General features: G+C 42.1%; 1 protein-coding gene and 1 long non-coding RNA gene across 3 annotated transcripts in view; one reads left to right on the top strand and one right to left on the bottom strand.

Moving 5' to 3' along the window:
* Adh4 (alcohol dehydrogenase 4 (class II), pi polypeptide) overlaps positions 1-121 on the bottom strand; it is an 18,742-nt gene extending 18,621 nt beyond the window's left edge. For both annotated transcript variants that reach the window (XM_055628098.1, XM_055628099.1), the window contains exon 1: positions 31-121. In XM_055628098.1, the coding sequence (XP_055484073.1) occupies positions 31-48 (18 nt within the window). In that variant the 5' untranslated portion in view covers positions 49-121. The remainder of the gene's footprint in view (positions 1-30) is intronic.
* Positions 1-17,151, top strand: part of LOC129691919 (uncharacterized) — an 18,123-nt gene extending 972 nt beyond the window's left edge. Inside the window, exons 2-3 of the long non-coding RNA XR_008722580.1 lie at positions 1,558-1,658; positions 16,953-17,151. This is a non-coding gene — a long non-coding RNA (uncharacterized LOC129691919). The remainder of the gene's footprint in view (positions 1-1,557; positions 1,659-16,952) is intronic.

Genomic DNA, 17,151 nt, shown 5'->3' with positions numbered 1-17,151 from the left:
GCTAAATGCACATATAGGTTATTTACTTACTTGGCTCCTGGTGCCCATTTTCCTTGGGAAGCTTTCTGGGGAAGCTTGTGTCTTTCTGGCTCTGGCCTTTCACCTCTACCCAGAATGCTCTGTCCTGTGCTGGGAACTCTGAATAAATAGCACTCCTGCTGGCTGGTTCTCCAATCACAGCTCTGCCTGACTCCTGTGGTAACATTTGTACTGTCATAGTTCATCTCTAAACCCAGTCACTCCCAGTTGGCACTGAGACATTTTTTAATTATCTCTTTTTAAAATCTTTTATTACAATGTATCAAGTAGAGAAAGTGCATGAAATGTTTAAGGCTGAGTTACAAATAACTACTAAGTAAAGGGCCTTTCAATTGCCCTGGAACTTCTTCCCACCCATTCTTCTCTTTTACACCCTGGTAATTGTTTTCTTGCACATTTGTGGTGTTCCTATATAGTTTGCTTTTGTATCTAATAGTTTTGGTTTTGTTTATTAATAAGTTTGTGTGAATAGACTCACAGTGTATACCCTTCCAGGCAGTTTCCCCTTAATTCTGCTTGTTGATTGTTTACAGTGCCTTTGTTTATTTATTTTTTGTGTATGGGTGCTTTGACTGCATATGTGTCTGGGTACCACATGTGTGCTTGGTGTCTGTTGGAGTCCCTAGGATGGAGTTACAAGCAGTTGGATCTGTCATACAGGCTCTAGGAATTGAACCCAGGTCCTCTAGCAGACTCGCCAGTACTCGTAGTTGCTGATCCACCTCTCCAGTCTTTTGCAGTCCTGTAGCTGTGCTGAGTTTCTTACTGCTGAGCATTCTGCTACATGTAGTTTATGCATCCCCAATCCCTGTTCTTTCTGATGGTTTTTGTTTCGCTCATGGTGAGTCATTGGCTACATAAAAATTCTCTTCATGTGCCCTGCTGCACACGTGCTCCAGTTTGCCTAATGAGGGGACATGCAGGACTGATACAGCCAGCACATGCTAGCAAGGTAACACTGACTGTTCGAACATGGGAACTCTTCTGTTTAGGGGCCTAAAAAACCACTGACTCTAACCTGCTGAGTCCCTTTAACTCTGGTGCAGTCAGGGACCATTTGTCACTGTTGGGGAGCGACACACCATGTCCCTCTGGGTGTGTGAGCTTGGATGTGTCCCATATCCGTGGCTCTGGGTCTCACAGTATTCTCTAAAGACAGTAAGGCTGTAGCCCTTGAGGACCAGTGCCTAGTGCCTACCTGGCCTTCAGGGGCTCTGGCCACTAATGGTCTGGGCCCCAGCGTCACACACAATGGCTGTTTGAGAAAAGGAATGTCTCCAAATGGTTAACAACTCACAAAAATTTAAGGTTATAGTTTACTTTTAAATTTATAAACTTAGGTCAATGTAAAAAACCATGTATCTGTCATCCCAGAGGTGTGTAGCAGAGTTCACTGTTTCCCAAGTTCCTCCTGCTGTGTCCTGCTTTCAGATTCTGCCTACAGCTGATTTGTGTCTCTGTGGTCTGGCTGTAATCTTCTGACTTCATCCTGGTTGACGGCTCTTTTGGCTACTCTAGGAATTGCTGGATGTTCAACTGTGATGGTCACAGTGACTGATGTTTACATGCTGACAGGACCTGTAAGTGACAGGATGTGGAAACTCATGCTGTGGTGCTAGGTAAGGATATGCAATTCTTTTTCCCCCCTTTCTTTTTAAATTTTCTCTTCTTTTTTTTTTTGTTTTTGTTTTTAACTTTTATTAATTACACTTTATTCACTTTGTATCCCCCCATAAACCCCTCCCTCTTCCCCTCCTAATCCCACCTTTCCTCCCCCTTCTTCACCTATGCCCCTCCCCAAGTCCACTGATAGGGGAGGTCTCCCTCTCCTTCCTTCTGATCCTAGTCTATCAGATCTCATCTGGAGTGGTTGCATTGTCATCTTCTGTGGCCTGGCAAGGCTGCTTCCCCCTCAGGGGGAGGTGATCAAAGAGCAGGCCAATCAGTTCATGTCAGAGGCAGTCCCTGTTCCCATTACTATAGAACCCACTAGGAGACTGAACTGTCATGGGCTACATCTGTGCAGGAGTTCTGGGTTATCTCCATGCATGGTATTTGGTTGGAGTATGAGTCTCTGGAAAGACCCCTGTGTTTAAATTTTCTGGTTCTGTTGCTCTCTTTGTGGCGCTCCTGTCCTCTCCAGATCTTACTATTTCCCACTTCTTTCATAAGATTCCATGCACTCTGCCCAACAGTTGGCCATAAGTCTCAGCATCTGCTTTGATAGTCTGCAGGGCAGAGCCTTTCAGAGGCCCTCTGTGTCAGGTTCCTAACTTGTTTTCTGTTTTCTTCTTCTGATGTCCATCCTCTTTGCCTTTCAGGATGGGGATTGAGCATTTTAGTCAGAGTCCTCCCTCTTGATTAGTTTCTTTAGATGTACAGATTTTAGTAGGTTTATCCTACTAAACATAGACATATTATATATAGACATATTATATGTCTATATGAGTGAGTATATACCGTGTGTGTCCTCCACTGCTGGTGGGAATGTAAACTTGTACAACCACTCTGAAAATCAATCTGGCACTTTCTCAGACAACTAGGAATAGTGCTTCCTCAATATCCAGCCACACCACTCCTAAGCATATATCCAAAAGAGGCTCAAGTACACAAGGACATTTGCTCAACCATGTAGCAGCTTTATTTGTAATAGCCAGAAGCTGGAAACAACCCAGATGCCCCTCAACTGAAGAATGGATACAGAAATTGTGGTACATTTACACAATGGAGTATTACTCAGCAATGAAAAACAAGGAAATCATGAAATTTGCAGGTAAATGGTGGGAACTGGAAAGGATCATCCTGAGTGAGCTGCCCCAGAGCAGCAAGAAACAGTATATACTGTCCTTTTTTTTTTTTTTTTAAGAGTTATTTATTTATTATGTATATAGCATATTCCTGTGCACACCAGAAGAGGGCACCAGATCTCATTATAGATGGTTGTGATGGCTCATAACTCAGGATTGAACTCAGGACCTTTGGAAGAAGAGCCAGTGTTCTTAACATCTGAGCCATCTTTGATTATCATTGAGCATCAGCACTTTGGTGTTCTGGAGTCAGGTCACACTGCTTATAAGTTAATTAATGTGACATTTGTAAAGATCATTGTTATTCAGTTTTCATATCTTATAGTACTCTTAACTTTTTGTTTTACATATTTAAAATTATTTATTACATTTATTTTGTGTGTGTTAGCTGGAGTGGTTGGGCTTGGAAGCAACTGGCTTTACCTGCTGAAACATCTCTTTGACTCTGTTCTTTATATTTTACATTTGATCTGTGAAAGTTTTGTATTCTGTGTTTTAAAAGTTTAATGTATTTTTGCCATCTTTTCTTGTGAGTATGTTGTCTTTACTTATGTCACTCTTCTTCTTGTGCCCATAATATTCACTAGCTCTCTTGACTCCAGTATTTTACTATTAAGTTATTTAATCAGCTTTCAAAGTATAATGCATGTTTTCTTTTTCAGTTTCTTACTACCCCACCCCCTTCAATTTGTAATTCACTGGGCTCTATTTTTATCTTCTTAAACTTTAAAAAAGTCTGTTATGTGGTGGTCCCTGAAGACATCATGGACAACCAGTAGACCTGCTGGGAACCAATCCAGGTGAGGGTAAGAATGAACACTGGGTCAGCACGACTTAGCCAGTACAGGGTCAAAAACTTCTGTAGTCTGACCAAGTGCTATATTTTTCATATACATTTAAACACAATAAAACTTTAGAAAAAAGTTTCTGTGTCAGTTATTACAAGAAAGCTTTAGGCTGGGCTACATTATAACTCTTTTTTTTAATTTTTTTTTTCTTATTAGTTATATTTTGTTAACTCTGTATCCCAGTTGTATCCTGCTCCCTTATTCCCTCCCAATTCCACCCTCCCTCCCTCATCTCCTCCCTGCCCCTTTCCAAGTCCACTGATAGGGGAGGACCTCCTCCCCTTTCATCTGACCCTGTTTTATCAGGTATCTTCAGGACTAGCTGCAAAATCCTCCTCTGTGGCCTAACAGGACTGCTCCTCCCTTGGGGGGTGGGGACGTCAAAGAACCAGCCATTGAGTTCCTGTTAGAAATAGTCCTTGTTCCCCTTACTATGGGAAACCAATTGGTTACTGAGCTACCACGGGCTATATCTGAGCAGAGGTTCTAGGTTATATCCATACATGGTCCTTGGTGGAGTGTCAGTCTCAGAAAAGACCCTGTGCCCGGATGTATTTGGTCCTTGTGGAGCTCCTATCCTTTCCACATTATACTAACTCCCCTTCTTTCATATGATTCCTTGTACTCTGCTGAAGGTTTGGTTCTGAGTCTTAGTATCTGCTTTGAAACACTGCTAGGTAGAGTCTTTCAGATGCCTTCTACGGTAGACTCCTGTCATATGTTCAATGCACATCCCATTTGTCTTTTTAAATGAGGATTGATCATCTTACCCCGTGTCTGCTTTCTTGATTATCTTTTTTAGGTGTATAGATTTCATTATGTTTATCATATCTTATAGGTCTATATAAGCGAGTATATACCGTGTTTGTCTTTCCCCTTCTGGGATACTTCACTCAGAATGATCTTTTCTAGACCCCTAGAAAAGAAATTTGCCTGCAAATTTCATGATTTCTTCCTTTTTGATTGCCACAATTTCTGTATCCATTCCTCCGTTGATGGACATCTGGGTTGTTTCCAAGTTCTGGCTATTAAAAATAAAGCTGCTACAAACATGGTTGAACAAATGTCCTTGTTGTGTCCTTGAGCAAATTTTGGGTATATGCCTAGCAGTGGTATAGCTGGGTCTTGAGGAAGCACTATTTCTAATTGTCTGAGAAAGCACCAGATTGATTTCCAGAGTGGTTGTACAAGTTTACATTCCCACCAGCAGTGGAGGAGGGTTCCCCTTTCTCTACAACCTCTCCAGCATGTGTTGTCCCTACATCAAAACGCTTTTGCAAAGCACATCTCTTTAGCAAAGCACCTGTGCCCTTTGCCATAAGAAGGAGTTCTGTTAAAAGATAAACAGAGCTCAGGATAAGGGCTAGGGAGGAAGGATTTGTATTAAGTGTAAAGATAGGTTCTGTTGACTGAGAATGCAAAGTACATGGGACCTCTTTCATAAGGGTCAGTCCTGTTTCCTGAGAGACAAAGCTCAGGATCAGGGTCTAGACAATGGTCAGGATTTTGGGGGATTCAGGTGAAGGCTGGTTCCATAGACTAGCAAAAGATCACCATGTTGTTAGCATCCACTCCAGATTTCGGGGTGAACAGTAGTACTTCCTTCCCATGAAGAAAAAGCCTTCCTGTTTTAACAATTCTGGCTTCTCTAGTGCAGTAGTTCTCAAACTGTGGGTCATGGTTGGGGGTCACCACAACATAAGAACTCTGTTAAGGGCTTGTAGTATTAGGTCAAGAACCATTGCTCTACTGCTTTGCTTTCCCTTCCCTTCCCCTTCTTTCCCTTTCCCTTCCTTTCCCTTTTTCCTTTCCTTTCTTTCCTTCCTACTTTATGCTGGACATGCCAATTGCTTATAGACACCTCTATTTTAAGTGATTATGTTCACAAAACAACCCCAGTCTCCTTTTTCAAACTTGAAAATGCCTCTCTCTAACTTCTGCTTGTTGTTCACTTTATTCTTTTCTCAGGGTTCTAAAGCTCCCTTGGCTGTACTCTCTACAGCACTGACAAGCTCTGCATACCCTCTTTAATTTCCTTCTTCCCACTGTTACTAATCCACAGATAAGCTTTTCATTATATCTTGTTTGCACTGTTGTAGTAATCTTTTTTAAATTAATTACACTTTATTTACTTTGTATCCCCCCTGTTGTTCCCTCCCTCCTTCCGTCCTAATCCCTCCCTTCCTTCTCCACCCGTGCCCCTCCCCAAGTCCACTGATAGGACTTCTTTTCCTTCCTTCTGATCCTAGTCTGTTAGGTCTCATCAGGAGTGGCTGCATTGTCTTCTTCTGTGGCCTGGTAAGGCTGCTCCCCCCTCAGGGGGAAGTGATCAAAGAGCAGGCCAATCAGTTCATGTCAGAGACAGTCCCTGTTCCCATTACTATGGAACCCACTAGGAGACTGAACTGTTTTGGGCTACATCTGTGCAGGGGTTCTGGGTTATCTCCATGCATGCTATTTGGTTGGACTATCAGTCTCAGGGAAGACCCATGTGCCCAGATTTTTTGGATCTGTTGCTCTCCTTGTGGAGCTCCTCTCCAGGTCTTACTAACTCCCACGTCTTTCATAAGATTCCCTGCAGTCTCTTCAAAGGTTGGCCATAAGTCTCAGCATCTGCTTAGATAGTCTGCAGGGCAGAGCCTTTCAGAGGCCCTCTGTAGCAGGCTCCTAACTTGTTCCTTGTTTTCTCCTTCTTCTGATGTCCATCCTCTTTGCCTTTCTGGATGGGGATTGAGCATTTTAGCCAGAGTCCTCCCTATTGATTAGTTTCTTTAGGTGTACAGATTTTAGTAGGTTTATCCTATATTATATGTCTACATGAGTGAATATATACCATGTGTGTCTTTCTGCTTCTGGGATAGCTCACTCAGGATGATCTTTTCCAGTTCCTACCATTTACCTGCAAATTTCATGATTTCCTTGTTATTTATTGCTGAGTAGTATTCCATTGTGTAGATGTACCATACTTTTTGTATCTATTCTTCACAGCACAGGCTCTAAGAGCAACAATCAATGAATGGGATCTCATGAAACTGAAAAGCTTCTGTAAAGGAAAGGACACCATTGTCAGAACAAAACGACTACCTACAGATTGGGAAAGGATCTTCACCAACCCTATATCTGACAGAGGGCTAATGTCCAGTATATATAAAGAACTAAAGAAATTAAAAAGCAACAAATTAAGTAATCCAATTAAAAAATGGGAAACAGAACTAAACAGAGAATTTTTGATAGAGGAATATTGAATGGCAGAGAAACACTTAGAGAAATGCTCAATGTCATTAGTCATCAGGGAAATGCAAATCAAAATGACCCTGAGTTTTTACCTTACACCCATCAGAATGGCTAAGATCAAAAACTCAAGTGACAGCACATGCTGGAGAGGTTGTGGAAAAAGGGGAACCCTCCTCCACTGCTGGTGGGAATGTAAACTTGTACAACCACTCTGGAACTCAATCTGGTGCTTTCTCAATTAGGAATAGCTCTTCCTCAAGATCCAGTCATACCACTCCTAGGCATATATCCAAAAGAGGCTCAAGTACACAACAAGGACATTTGCTCAACCATGTTTGTAGCAGCTTTATTTGTAATATCAAGAAGCTGTAAACAACCAAGATGCCCCTCAACTGAGGAATGGATACAAAAAGTATGTTGTAGTAATCTTGATACTAAGTCTCCTGACACAGCTCTGTCTGTAGATCCTGTTTCAAAACACTAGATTCATATTTGAAAGGAAAAGTATTGGATCAGGACTCCAAGAGCAAGTTCACAGGACAAAGGAGATTTATTTGCCCCAGCTGGACAGAGGGCAGGGAATAAGGAGATAGAGGATGAAGGAGAAGGGGAAAGGAACAAGAGAAAGGGGGAGGCACATTTGTCCCCAGAGACAAATGTTTGCCTTTGGATAGAGGAGACAAATGTGGCACATAAGATAGTTGTGGTTTATAAAGGTACAAGGGGAAACGGAATGTTTGGACGAGATTTTAATTTTAATTTGGTACGTTAATTAGGTGGTCCGCAGGCGGCTTTTGATTGCTGGACTTCAATGGAACTTAGTAGTTAGTCTCAGGAGGAGGGAGTAGCCAAATAAGGGAACAGACCTTGGTGGCTCATTTTAGAAATGCAATCTCATGGTTTTTATTAAAGCAGAGGCAATGGGAGAGGAGAGGAAAGCCTGTCTGAGTCATGCTTGTCACATTCAGAGTTCTCTAAATCTTGCCAGTCATTGGCAAAATTACCTCTGGTTTCAAGAACATGTATTCTCACACTAAATTATATTGACTCTTACTCTTCAGGCTTCCTGATTTGTGTTTTGCTTCCCTGTGCACTCTGTGGGCCCTCCCCTGATGCTCTTGCTTCTGTGCTGACCTGACTGAAGCTGCCCCATAGCTGTCTCACCAACTAAACTAGAGCATATTCTTCAGGCATATAGGCTTGGTTTTTCCCACTTCTTTTTCCCCTGCTCATTAGGCCCACTGAGATAGCCATATGAGCCCCAACTGATTCTACAGTCATGTTCTGTTATTTGTATCTCTTTGTACAACCACATCTATTACAAGAAGAAACTTCTCTGTTGAGGGATGAGTGAGACACTGATATATGGGTATAACAACATATCATTAGGATTGAGAAGGATTTTATTTACATATTATGTCCTTCATAGAGAATTTCAGAGTCCTGGAAAACACCAGAGACCCTGTAAATGTTGGTCAAGTAGTGTGCCTGTCTTGGGATCACAGTAATCATTAACAAGGACAGGCATTAATGCATCTCCCATGCGCTTGCAGTTGTGCTACATTTCCATCATCAACTTTGATTTTCTTTTTTATGTATCTCTGTAGCTCTGGCTGTTCTGGAACTCACTATGTAGACCAGACTGGCCTTGAAATCACAGAGATCCATCTTTCTCTTCCTACTGTGTGCTGGGCTTAAAGCCATCCACAACTACTCCAGGTTTTCAACAGCTTCTTTGAAAGTTAGTGCTAACTGAACAAAGTTACAGATGTATTGAAGGGTCTGCAAATATGAGGACCAGGATCAGATAAGTAAAACCCATATTCTAGGATAGTGCTGGGCATGGTGGCATTTGCTTGTGACCTCAGCAATTGGAGAGTAAGAGGCAGAAGGCTCCCTTGTGGCTCACTGCCCAGCCAGTCTAGTGTACTTGGTGCATGTAGGCCAATCAGGGACCCTATTTCAAGGTTATAAGGTGAACAGTGTTCCAGAAGATGGCAGTCGAGGTTGTCCTCTGTCCTGCAGCTGTACACACATGTGCGCTCACCCCACTACCCGATCAGGCACAGGCACACTCATACATGCATTAAAATAATGATATCGCTGTCCAGAACAAAGTGGCATGAATGTTTGGCTTCTGGCTTGGGGGTGCGTATAGCAGCAGTTCCAGGACCCAGAGAAGAGTACAGGGAAACTGCAGCTCAGGCCTGAGTGAGCTGTGACGGGGGAAAGGCCAGTTCTGTGAAGCAGTTCTGTGAAGGGCTGAGGCCCTGGGAAAATCAAATCTTTTCCTGCTTTCAAGCATTGTCGACACATGAATTCTGTGGCGTGCCAAAATTCTTTTATTTATCAATATTATTTCATTAAAAAAAATCAATAGATTTATAGAGGGACTAAGAAAATGTGAAGGAATGGAAAACATTTTAGAGAGCCAAGAGGCAATGTCTTCAGAGCATTTTATCATGGCTGTTCTTTAGTTTTTTGGCCTATTTTTTGAAGCCACACATTAATATCTGACACCCCTGTACCTGTCCCAATCATTCTCTGTACCAAAATGCCACTACCCTTGAGAAACCCAAGCTCAAAAGTGTCATTCCCTGGCTCTACCTGCTTCTTTAAAGATCATTTGTAGGTGGCATTTACTACTTTGTGGGCTCTCCTTTTTTCCACTCCTCTCCACACCTTGTCAACCTCTAAGACTAGAGATGAGAGGAAAAAGGAGAGAGAGGAAAGGAAAGAGATTCCTGAATAAAGTCAGGGATTGGAGTGGGATGATATTATCCTTAGTCTACTTCCTGCTGATTAGGGGCATTGAGCTATTTGGGACAAGTTTGATCTTAGTCATCAGGGTATCTATTTTCTTCCTCTTTGTTCATAACAAATTGTGACCAACAACAACTAACAACAACCAGCATCCAACCAACAACGTGCCCTTCCTCACAGGGCCCTAGCATTTATGTACCCTCAGAAAAGTCTCCAGTGTTCCAAATGTCACACAATCTCAGAAATGATCTGCAGCTGGCAAAAGCATGCCTCTGCTGGAACATGAGGCAAATCATAGTCAACTGCTGCTAAGCAGTCCCATATCCAACACCTGGGATTAAAATGAAAACATATGTTTCTGTGTTTTTTTCTAAAAGAAACCAAAATTCCAGAATTCTCACTACATTTCTTCCTTTCTGTTTTAAGCCATCAGTTATGCAGTATATAGCAGAAAATTATAAATAGAGATATTTTCAATGAACTAAGTGCTTTTCGGGTCAGGGGCCAAGGTTTTCAGAAGACCTCTTCTGCTCAATTATATTTCATGTTACTTCTTGGCTGAAATGGCTTGTAATATTTGCTGCAGAGCTGTCCTGAGCCAGCAGCTCCCCAAGACTGTTTTCCAACGATGAGAAATTACCTTAAATAGCTCTTTTGGACTTACACTCTTTGGTCTAATGCCAAGCCTTGCCACATTGCCTGCACAACCCTGGAAGCCTAGATCTTCTTTTTGGTTTATGTTAAGAAAAAAAAAAAAAAAAAAAGCTCTAAAAATGCCTTGTTCAACATTTTGTTGCAAATGACCATATTTCCCACAATTAAGGCATCTAGTGTTTTGAGATCTGAGACTTTTAGCGGCTTGGTGACAGTCTTTTTGCACATGATCATATTTCCTACAATTGAAGCACTAGGCATTTTGACATTGGAGACCTCTAGCTATAGCTTGACGTATGATATTAGCATGGTACACATGAGAACCAATATTGATTATTGTATCCATTATCCACTTATCCATAGGCACTGCCCATGTCTTTAATAGTCTAGTAACTTTTTTACATTTGATATATACATTTTTATACAACGAGGTCTCTGTCAACACCTGTCTTGTATCAGGGTCTGATACAGCTTTGTTCACAGTTGAGACTAATATTTCTAAAAATCAATGATATATTTGTATAATCTGCAATTGTGTGCTATTTGGAATTCTGGGGTGATTTCTGAGGGTATATAAATGTTAGGGCCCTGAAAGGCAGTGTGTGTTATTGGTTGGATGTTAGTTGTTGGTGGTCATGGTTTGTTAAATAGTTGTGTGCCGTTAAAGAAGAAAGAAGAAAAAGAAAGAATTAGATATCCTGATGGCAAAGATCAAACTTACCCCAAGGAACTCAATATGCCTAATCAGCAGGAAGTAGACTAAATGATAACATCACCCCCGTTTCTGAACCCTGACTTTAGTTGGAGATCTCTTTCCTTTCCTCTCTATCCTTTTTTCTCTCATATCCAGTCTTGGGGGGGGGGTTGAAATGGAATAAGAAAAGGCAAGAAAGAAAAGCCTACAAACTAGCAAACACTGGCTACAGGTGGTACCCAATGTGGGGCTAGGTAGAATGGAAAATTTTATTTCAAATGTTGTAGAGAAAACAGCAGGTTATGAAGAGATAGGTTTGTTGTTGTTGTTTTGTTTTGTTCTTAAGAAGACAGAACAAAAAATATTGTGCCTGCAACTACTGGGATATGCCCTGCTTTGCTCCCAAAGGGAATTCTCTGTTTTTACTTTTTCTTCTTATATTCTGTTTCAAAAAAGGTTTTTTATTGGCATATATTGTTTGCACAAAATAATGATTTTCTTTGTGACATTTTCACACATGTGCACAAAGTACTTTAGCCATATTTACCTCCCCTCTTTCTGCCTCCTGATGATTACTTCCTCCCCAAACAGTCAACTTTCATGTCCTTTAAAAATATTTATTTTTGTCATTTTAAATTACATGTATGTGTATATCTCTGTGTGGATATGTGTATGTGAGTGTAGATATCCATGGAAGCCAGAAGCAACTGATCCCCTGAAGTTATAGGCAGTTGTAAGCCACCTTTTGTGAGTGTTGGGAGCTGAACTTGGGTCCTTTGCAAGAGCTGAGCTGTCTCTCCACCCCATCTTGTTTTCAAAAATTTAAAAAAAATCATCTGTATGTGAGAGAAAATATGGCATTTGTCTTTCTGTGCCAGGCTTACTTTCCTTAGTATGATGATTTCTAGTGTATCCATTTTTCTTCAAATGACAATTTCATTCTTATGGCTGACAGAACCCTCACTGGGTATATGTACAAATTTTATAGGTTGGTTCTATAGCTTGGTTGTGCATAGTGCAGGTGGTGATTTGAATGATAGTGGCTTACATAGCCTCATATATTTGAATACTTAGTTACCATTTGTGGAAACTGCTTAAGAAGGATTAGATGGTTGTGGCCTTGTTGGAGGAGGCATGCTACTGTAGGCTTTGAAGTTTCAGAAGCCCATGGCAGTCCAGTGTCTCTCTCCCTGCCTACTGCCTGTAGATTAGTGTGAAAGCTGATGTTCTTGTACCATGTCTGTCTCTTCCTGCCATGATGATCATGGACTAACATGAAACTGTAAGCAAGCCTCCAATTGATCATGGTGTGTCTTCCCAGTAGTAAATGGTAACTAGGACAGCACAGCAATAAAAAGGGGCCTTAGGGATCCCTACCATATGCTGACTTTGAATTCTTTAGGCATGTGCTCAATGGGCCACCAGTTCAAACTAGAAAGGTCCAGGACAATCTATAGTTCAAGTTTTCAAGATATTCTCATTTCAGTCTTAAGATCCACCTTTTCTTCATCAGGGCTCTGAATTTAGTCTTAGAGACTAATTGGGACTATGAATTAAAAGTCTGCAATTTGGATAATCTCACAGCCAAACCCTAGGCTTGATTTTCAGTTCAAATCTCCTAATTATGGGAGATAAAGGAAACTTAAGTGCTGCCATAGAGACGTATGGCACTCAGTCACACATGCTCTCAGTAATTGGCTGACTCAAGCCCACCAGTCTCATACCCTCATGTACTGAAAGCGCTCAGTAATGTCTAAGCTCAGTTCTTTGTAGTTGTCATGGTATCTTTTCTCCTGAGTGCCAGTGATACTGCACAAGGCAGCACATGCCCTGTGATCAGCTTCCCTCCCAGTTCACCAGAGGGAGACTCTTACAGGAATGTGCTACAAGAGCATGCCAGGGGAACAACTGCCCCTGAATTAGCACATGTGTGTCAGCAACTTACTGCTTGACAGATAGAACACAAATGTGTTCTCAAAGTTTCTGTTGGTCATGAGTCTGGGATGTCCCCTTCACATGTGCTGACCAGAGCTGTAGTTATCTCAAGGCTTATCTTAAGGAGACTCTGCTTCCAAGTTCCCTCTCAGGGCACCGAAAGGCCTCGAGAGGTCAACTCCATCTTCACTGGGTTCTCTCCCAGTGCTGCTACCTAAGGTGCATCACAGAACAGTATCACCACTCTCCATGTAAACTGCTCTTCCCGCTTGGCAGAACCCATTGTACCCACTGAGGCTCAGCTACTGGTCTCTGAGTGTTCTCTTGTCCTATGGGCAGGAAGAATTTTACCTCTGGCTTGCTGGCTGCTTATTCCTCTGTAATAATGCTTTTTGTACTGTATTTTAATTATTTGTCTATCTTTCCTTAGATGTTGCACTGTTCCAGTCTCACAGTATATAGGTTAATAAATTGTTAGAGTTATTAGTTCACTGACTATTGAAGCTCACTGAAAAGACAAAGAAGAGCTAGTGGACTGCTTTAGGACCATGCTGGTCATTCTGGTGTGTGTTGTCTGACTTGTGAAGGAGGTTGGAAAGAGATAGTTGAGAGCAGTAAACATGTTATGAAGTTACAGTGTAGGTTAATGATAAATGCCACCAGTAGGGGGAATGCAAACATTAATTTACAACATTTAATAGGAAACTGAATGTGTGAAGGTGAAATATTAAACCTTCACACACTTGGAGGAACCTCAACATGTTGGAAAGTCACAATTTCCCAGAAATACGTTAATAAAGCCCAGTTCTCGAAGCTACTCTGAATGGTTTTTTATAATCTCCCCCCCATCTTTTGAGGCTTCTAGTGGAGGGACTTACATTCAGTTGAGTGTTGGCCAAGGGTCTCCCAACAAACTGCAGGCTGTATGCTAAGACAAAATCTTGCTCTCTGCAGACGGACAGTGGGATCCCATTGTTGCGGGTAACTTTCACATAACTCACTGAGCTGCTGCCTGAAAGGAGCCCTCACCTCTACTTTCTCATTTCTTTGGTGTGGGAAGGTACGTTGTATGCTACTGAAAAAGAAGCATGGACACCAACCTAGCCGCAGAACCTCTGAGCTACGATCTGTCCTGCCTACAGAATATGCTAGGGCATTGGTGGCACTGACTTGTGGGAGTAACCAGCCAATGTCTGATGAGACCTAAGGCCCTCTCCACCAGAAGGAACTCACACCAGATACCGCTTAGGTAACCAAGAACCAGAGGCTAAATAGCTCAGAAACCTAGAGTAAAACCAAACACTTTTGGTAAAAAAGGAAAAGAAAAAGAAAAAACAAACAAAACCAATAAAATGATTTCTAGACAAGCGAGGTGGTGAACACCTTTAACCCCAGCACTTGAGAGGCAGAGGCAGGTGGATTTCTGTGAGTTCAAGGCAAGCCAGGGCTTGTTACACAGAGAAACCCTGTCTCAAAACACAAAACAACAACAACAAAAAACCTTTAAAATGATTTTTATGTAGATGTGCCACAATTTCTGTATCCATTCCTCAGCCGAGGGGCATTTGGGTTGTTACACAATGGAATATTACTCAGCAATAGAAAACATGGAAAAGATCATCCTGAGTGAGGTATCCCAGAATGAGAATGACATGACACACAGGGTATATACTCACTCATAAGTGGATATTAGACATATAATATGGAATAAACATATTAAAATCTGTACACCTAAAGAAACTAATCAAAAAGGAGGACTCTGGCTAAGTTGCTCAATCCCCATTCAGAAAAGCAAACAGGATGAATATCAGAAGAGGGAGAAAACAGGACAGGTGCCTACCACAGAGGGCCTCTGAAAGGCTCTACCCAGCAGAGTATCAGAGCAGATGCTGAGACTTAGAGCCAAACTTTGGGTGGAGTGCAGGGAATCTTATAAAAGAAGGGGGAGATAGTAAGACCTGGAGAGGACAGGAGCTCCACAAGGAGAGCAATAGAACCAAAAAATCTGGGCACGGGGGTCTTTTCTGAGACCGATACTTCAACCAAGTAGCATGCATGGAGATAACCCAGAACCCCTGCACAGATGTAGCCCATGGCAGTTCGGTGTCCAAGTGGGTTCCATAGTAATGGGAACAGGGACTGTCTCTGACGTGAACTGATTGGCCTGCTCTTTGATCACCTCCCCCTGAGGAGGTTAGCAGCCATACCAGGCCACAGAGGAAGACAATGTAGCCACTCCTGATGAGACCTGATAGACTAGGATCAGGAGGAAGAAGAAGGGGGCCTTCCCTATCAGTGGACTTGGGGAGGGACATGGGTGGAGAAGGGGAAGGAGAGTGGGATTGGGAGGGGAGAAGGGAGGGAGCTAGAGGGGGGGGATACAAAGTGAATAAACTGTAATTAATAAAAATAAAAATAAAAGAAAAATGATTTTTAATGATATTTTGATATACTCACAGATCAATGCCTTAGCCCAGTCATCATCAGAGAGGCTTTCTCCAGCAGCAGATGGGAGCAGATACAGAGACCTTCAGCCAGGCATTATGTAGGGCGAGAGTCTAAATTGGAGGGGCCCATCAAATCCCTTTCCTCTGAGCTCAAGGAATCCCACAGAAGAGAAGGCAGAAAGAATGTAGGAGTCAGAGGGGATGGAGGACACCAAGAGAATAAGACCCTCTGAATCAACTAAGCAAAGTGCATATGAGTTCTTAGACTAAAGCGGCAAGCACAGGTCCCCAGCGTAGAGATTATAGCTGCTAGATTAGCATTTTTTATGGACTCCTCCTGTTAGATTGCCATGTCCAATTTTGATACTATAGTTTTTTTCTTCATCATATTATATTTTATTTTGTCATGTTTTGTTGTTGTATATTAGCAGCCTGTTCTTTTTTAATGAGAGACAGAAAGGGAGTTGATGCAGAGAGGAGAGGAGGTGGGGAGGATCTGGGAGTGAGGGAAAACTATCATCAGGATATATTGTATGAGAAAAGAATTTCTTTCCAATAAAATTAAAATTAATATTTTCACACACCAATATAATGGATTCCTTGTGACTATGTAGAAGCTGATGGCTGTCCCTTTCAAGTTCTTAGGAAACATTAGCAATATCCAGTGCATGTGAATGTGGTGCCATCGCTGGGCTTGGGCCTCCTTACTCCATTTCAGAAGAGGGCCTCTATATTTCTACCTATGCTTCATTTTCATACGAGTGAGAGCTAATGATATAACTATTCTTTCAGATAAAAACTAGAAGAGACTCAAAACTTTGCATGATTCAGGCACAATGGATTTGGAAGCTGGATACCTGCTTATATAGTGTAGGTCTGGGATTAGGCAAGTTTTGGTAGAGCTCATAAACTATCCTATGCAGTCACTATCCAGGGAAGCACTGTGCCTAGAGATTGCAAAGATGTCTTTTGCTTTGTGGTTGGGACAGGATCATTAATTATGGCTGAAGTGGTGGTGCCTAGAGGATGGCCACAGATTTATATGACCATACCTTGGAAATTAACTGTGAACTTCAGCTAGCAACCCCGTGAACAGTGATGGACGGATGTAGAGAGACATTGCTTGTGTAATATATTTGATGGGGTGTGGGAGGAACCCTGCTGTTTGAGGTTGTAGTTCTAGTCTGGCTAGCCATTCTGAGCTCAGCGATAAGGTGCAGGACTCCCTTTCCTCAGCAGGGCCTCTTGCTCCCTGCCCGACTTCATTTGGAGAGTGTCTTTAGACACAGATGCCCCAAGATTCATTTGATATATGGCCTCTGACACAACTCCCTGCTAGTTCTCCCCTCCCTGCTTCTATAGGATAATTAGGTACTGTGTTCTCATTCATATGATAAGAGCATGTTGTTGAAGGTAAATCAAGCATCCTTGAAGTGCCTAGCTTCCAACAATTATGTACACCTATCCTTGGAGTATATAGGGGTACATAGCCTTTGTTCTCTGGAATTAAAGTTGAACTATCTCCCTGCAGTGGTTCCCAGAGTGTGTGATCTCGATACAGTGGCTGCCGACCATTCCAGACACGCTTCTGGTCCGATGCCCCTCCTGACTTTGTGGGCTGGTGGGAGACAGAGCCAACTATGGGGTATTCCCAGGAAGAAGGTAGGCATGCTGCCTCTGTGGTAAAATTAGAAGTTTCCAATGAGCTCTAGCACAAATAGGTGTGTAAA

The sequence above is a fragment of the Psammomys obesus genome, unplaced genomic scaffold (assembly GCF_907164565.1).
Source record: "Psammomys obesus unplaced genomic scaffold, mPsaObe1.curated_primary_1811, whole genome shotgun sequence".
In the NCBI taxonomy this organism is placed as follows: domain Eukaryota; kingdom Metazoa; phylum Chordata; class Mammalia; order Rodentia; family Muridae; genus Psammomys; species Psammomys obesus.
The sequence above is the reverse complement of the archived record's forward strand: the minus strand, read 5'-3'. Positions and strand labels throughout refer to the sequence as shown.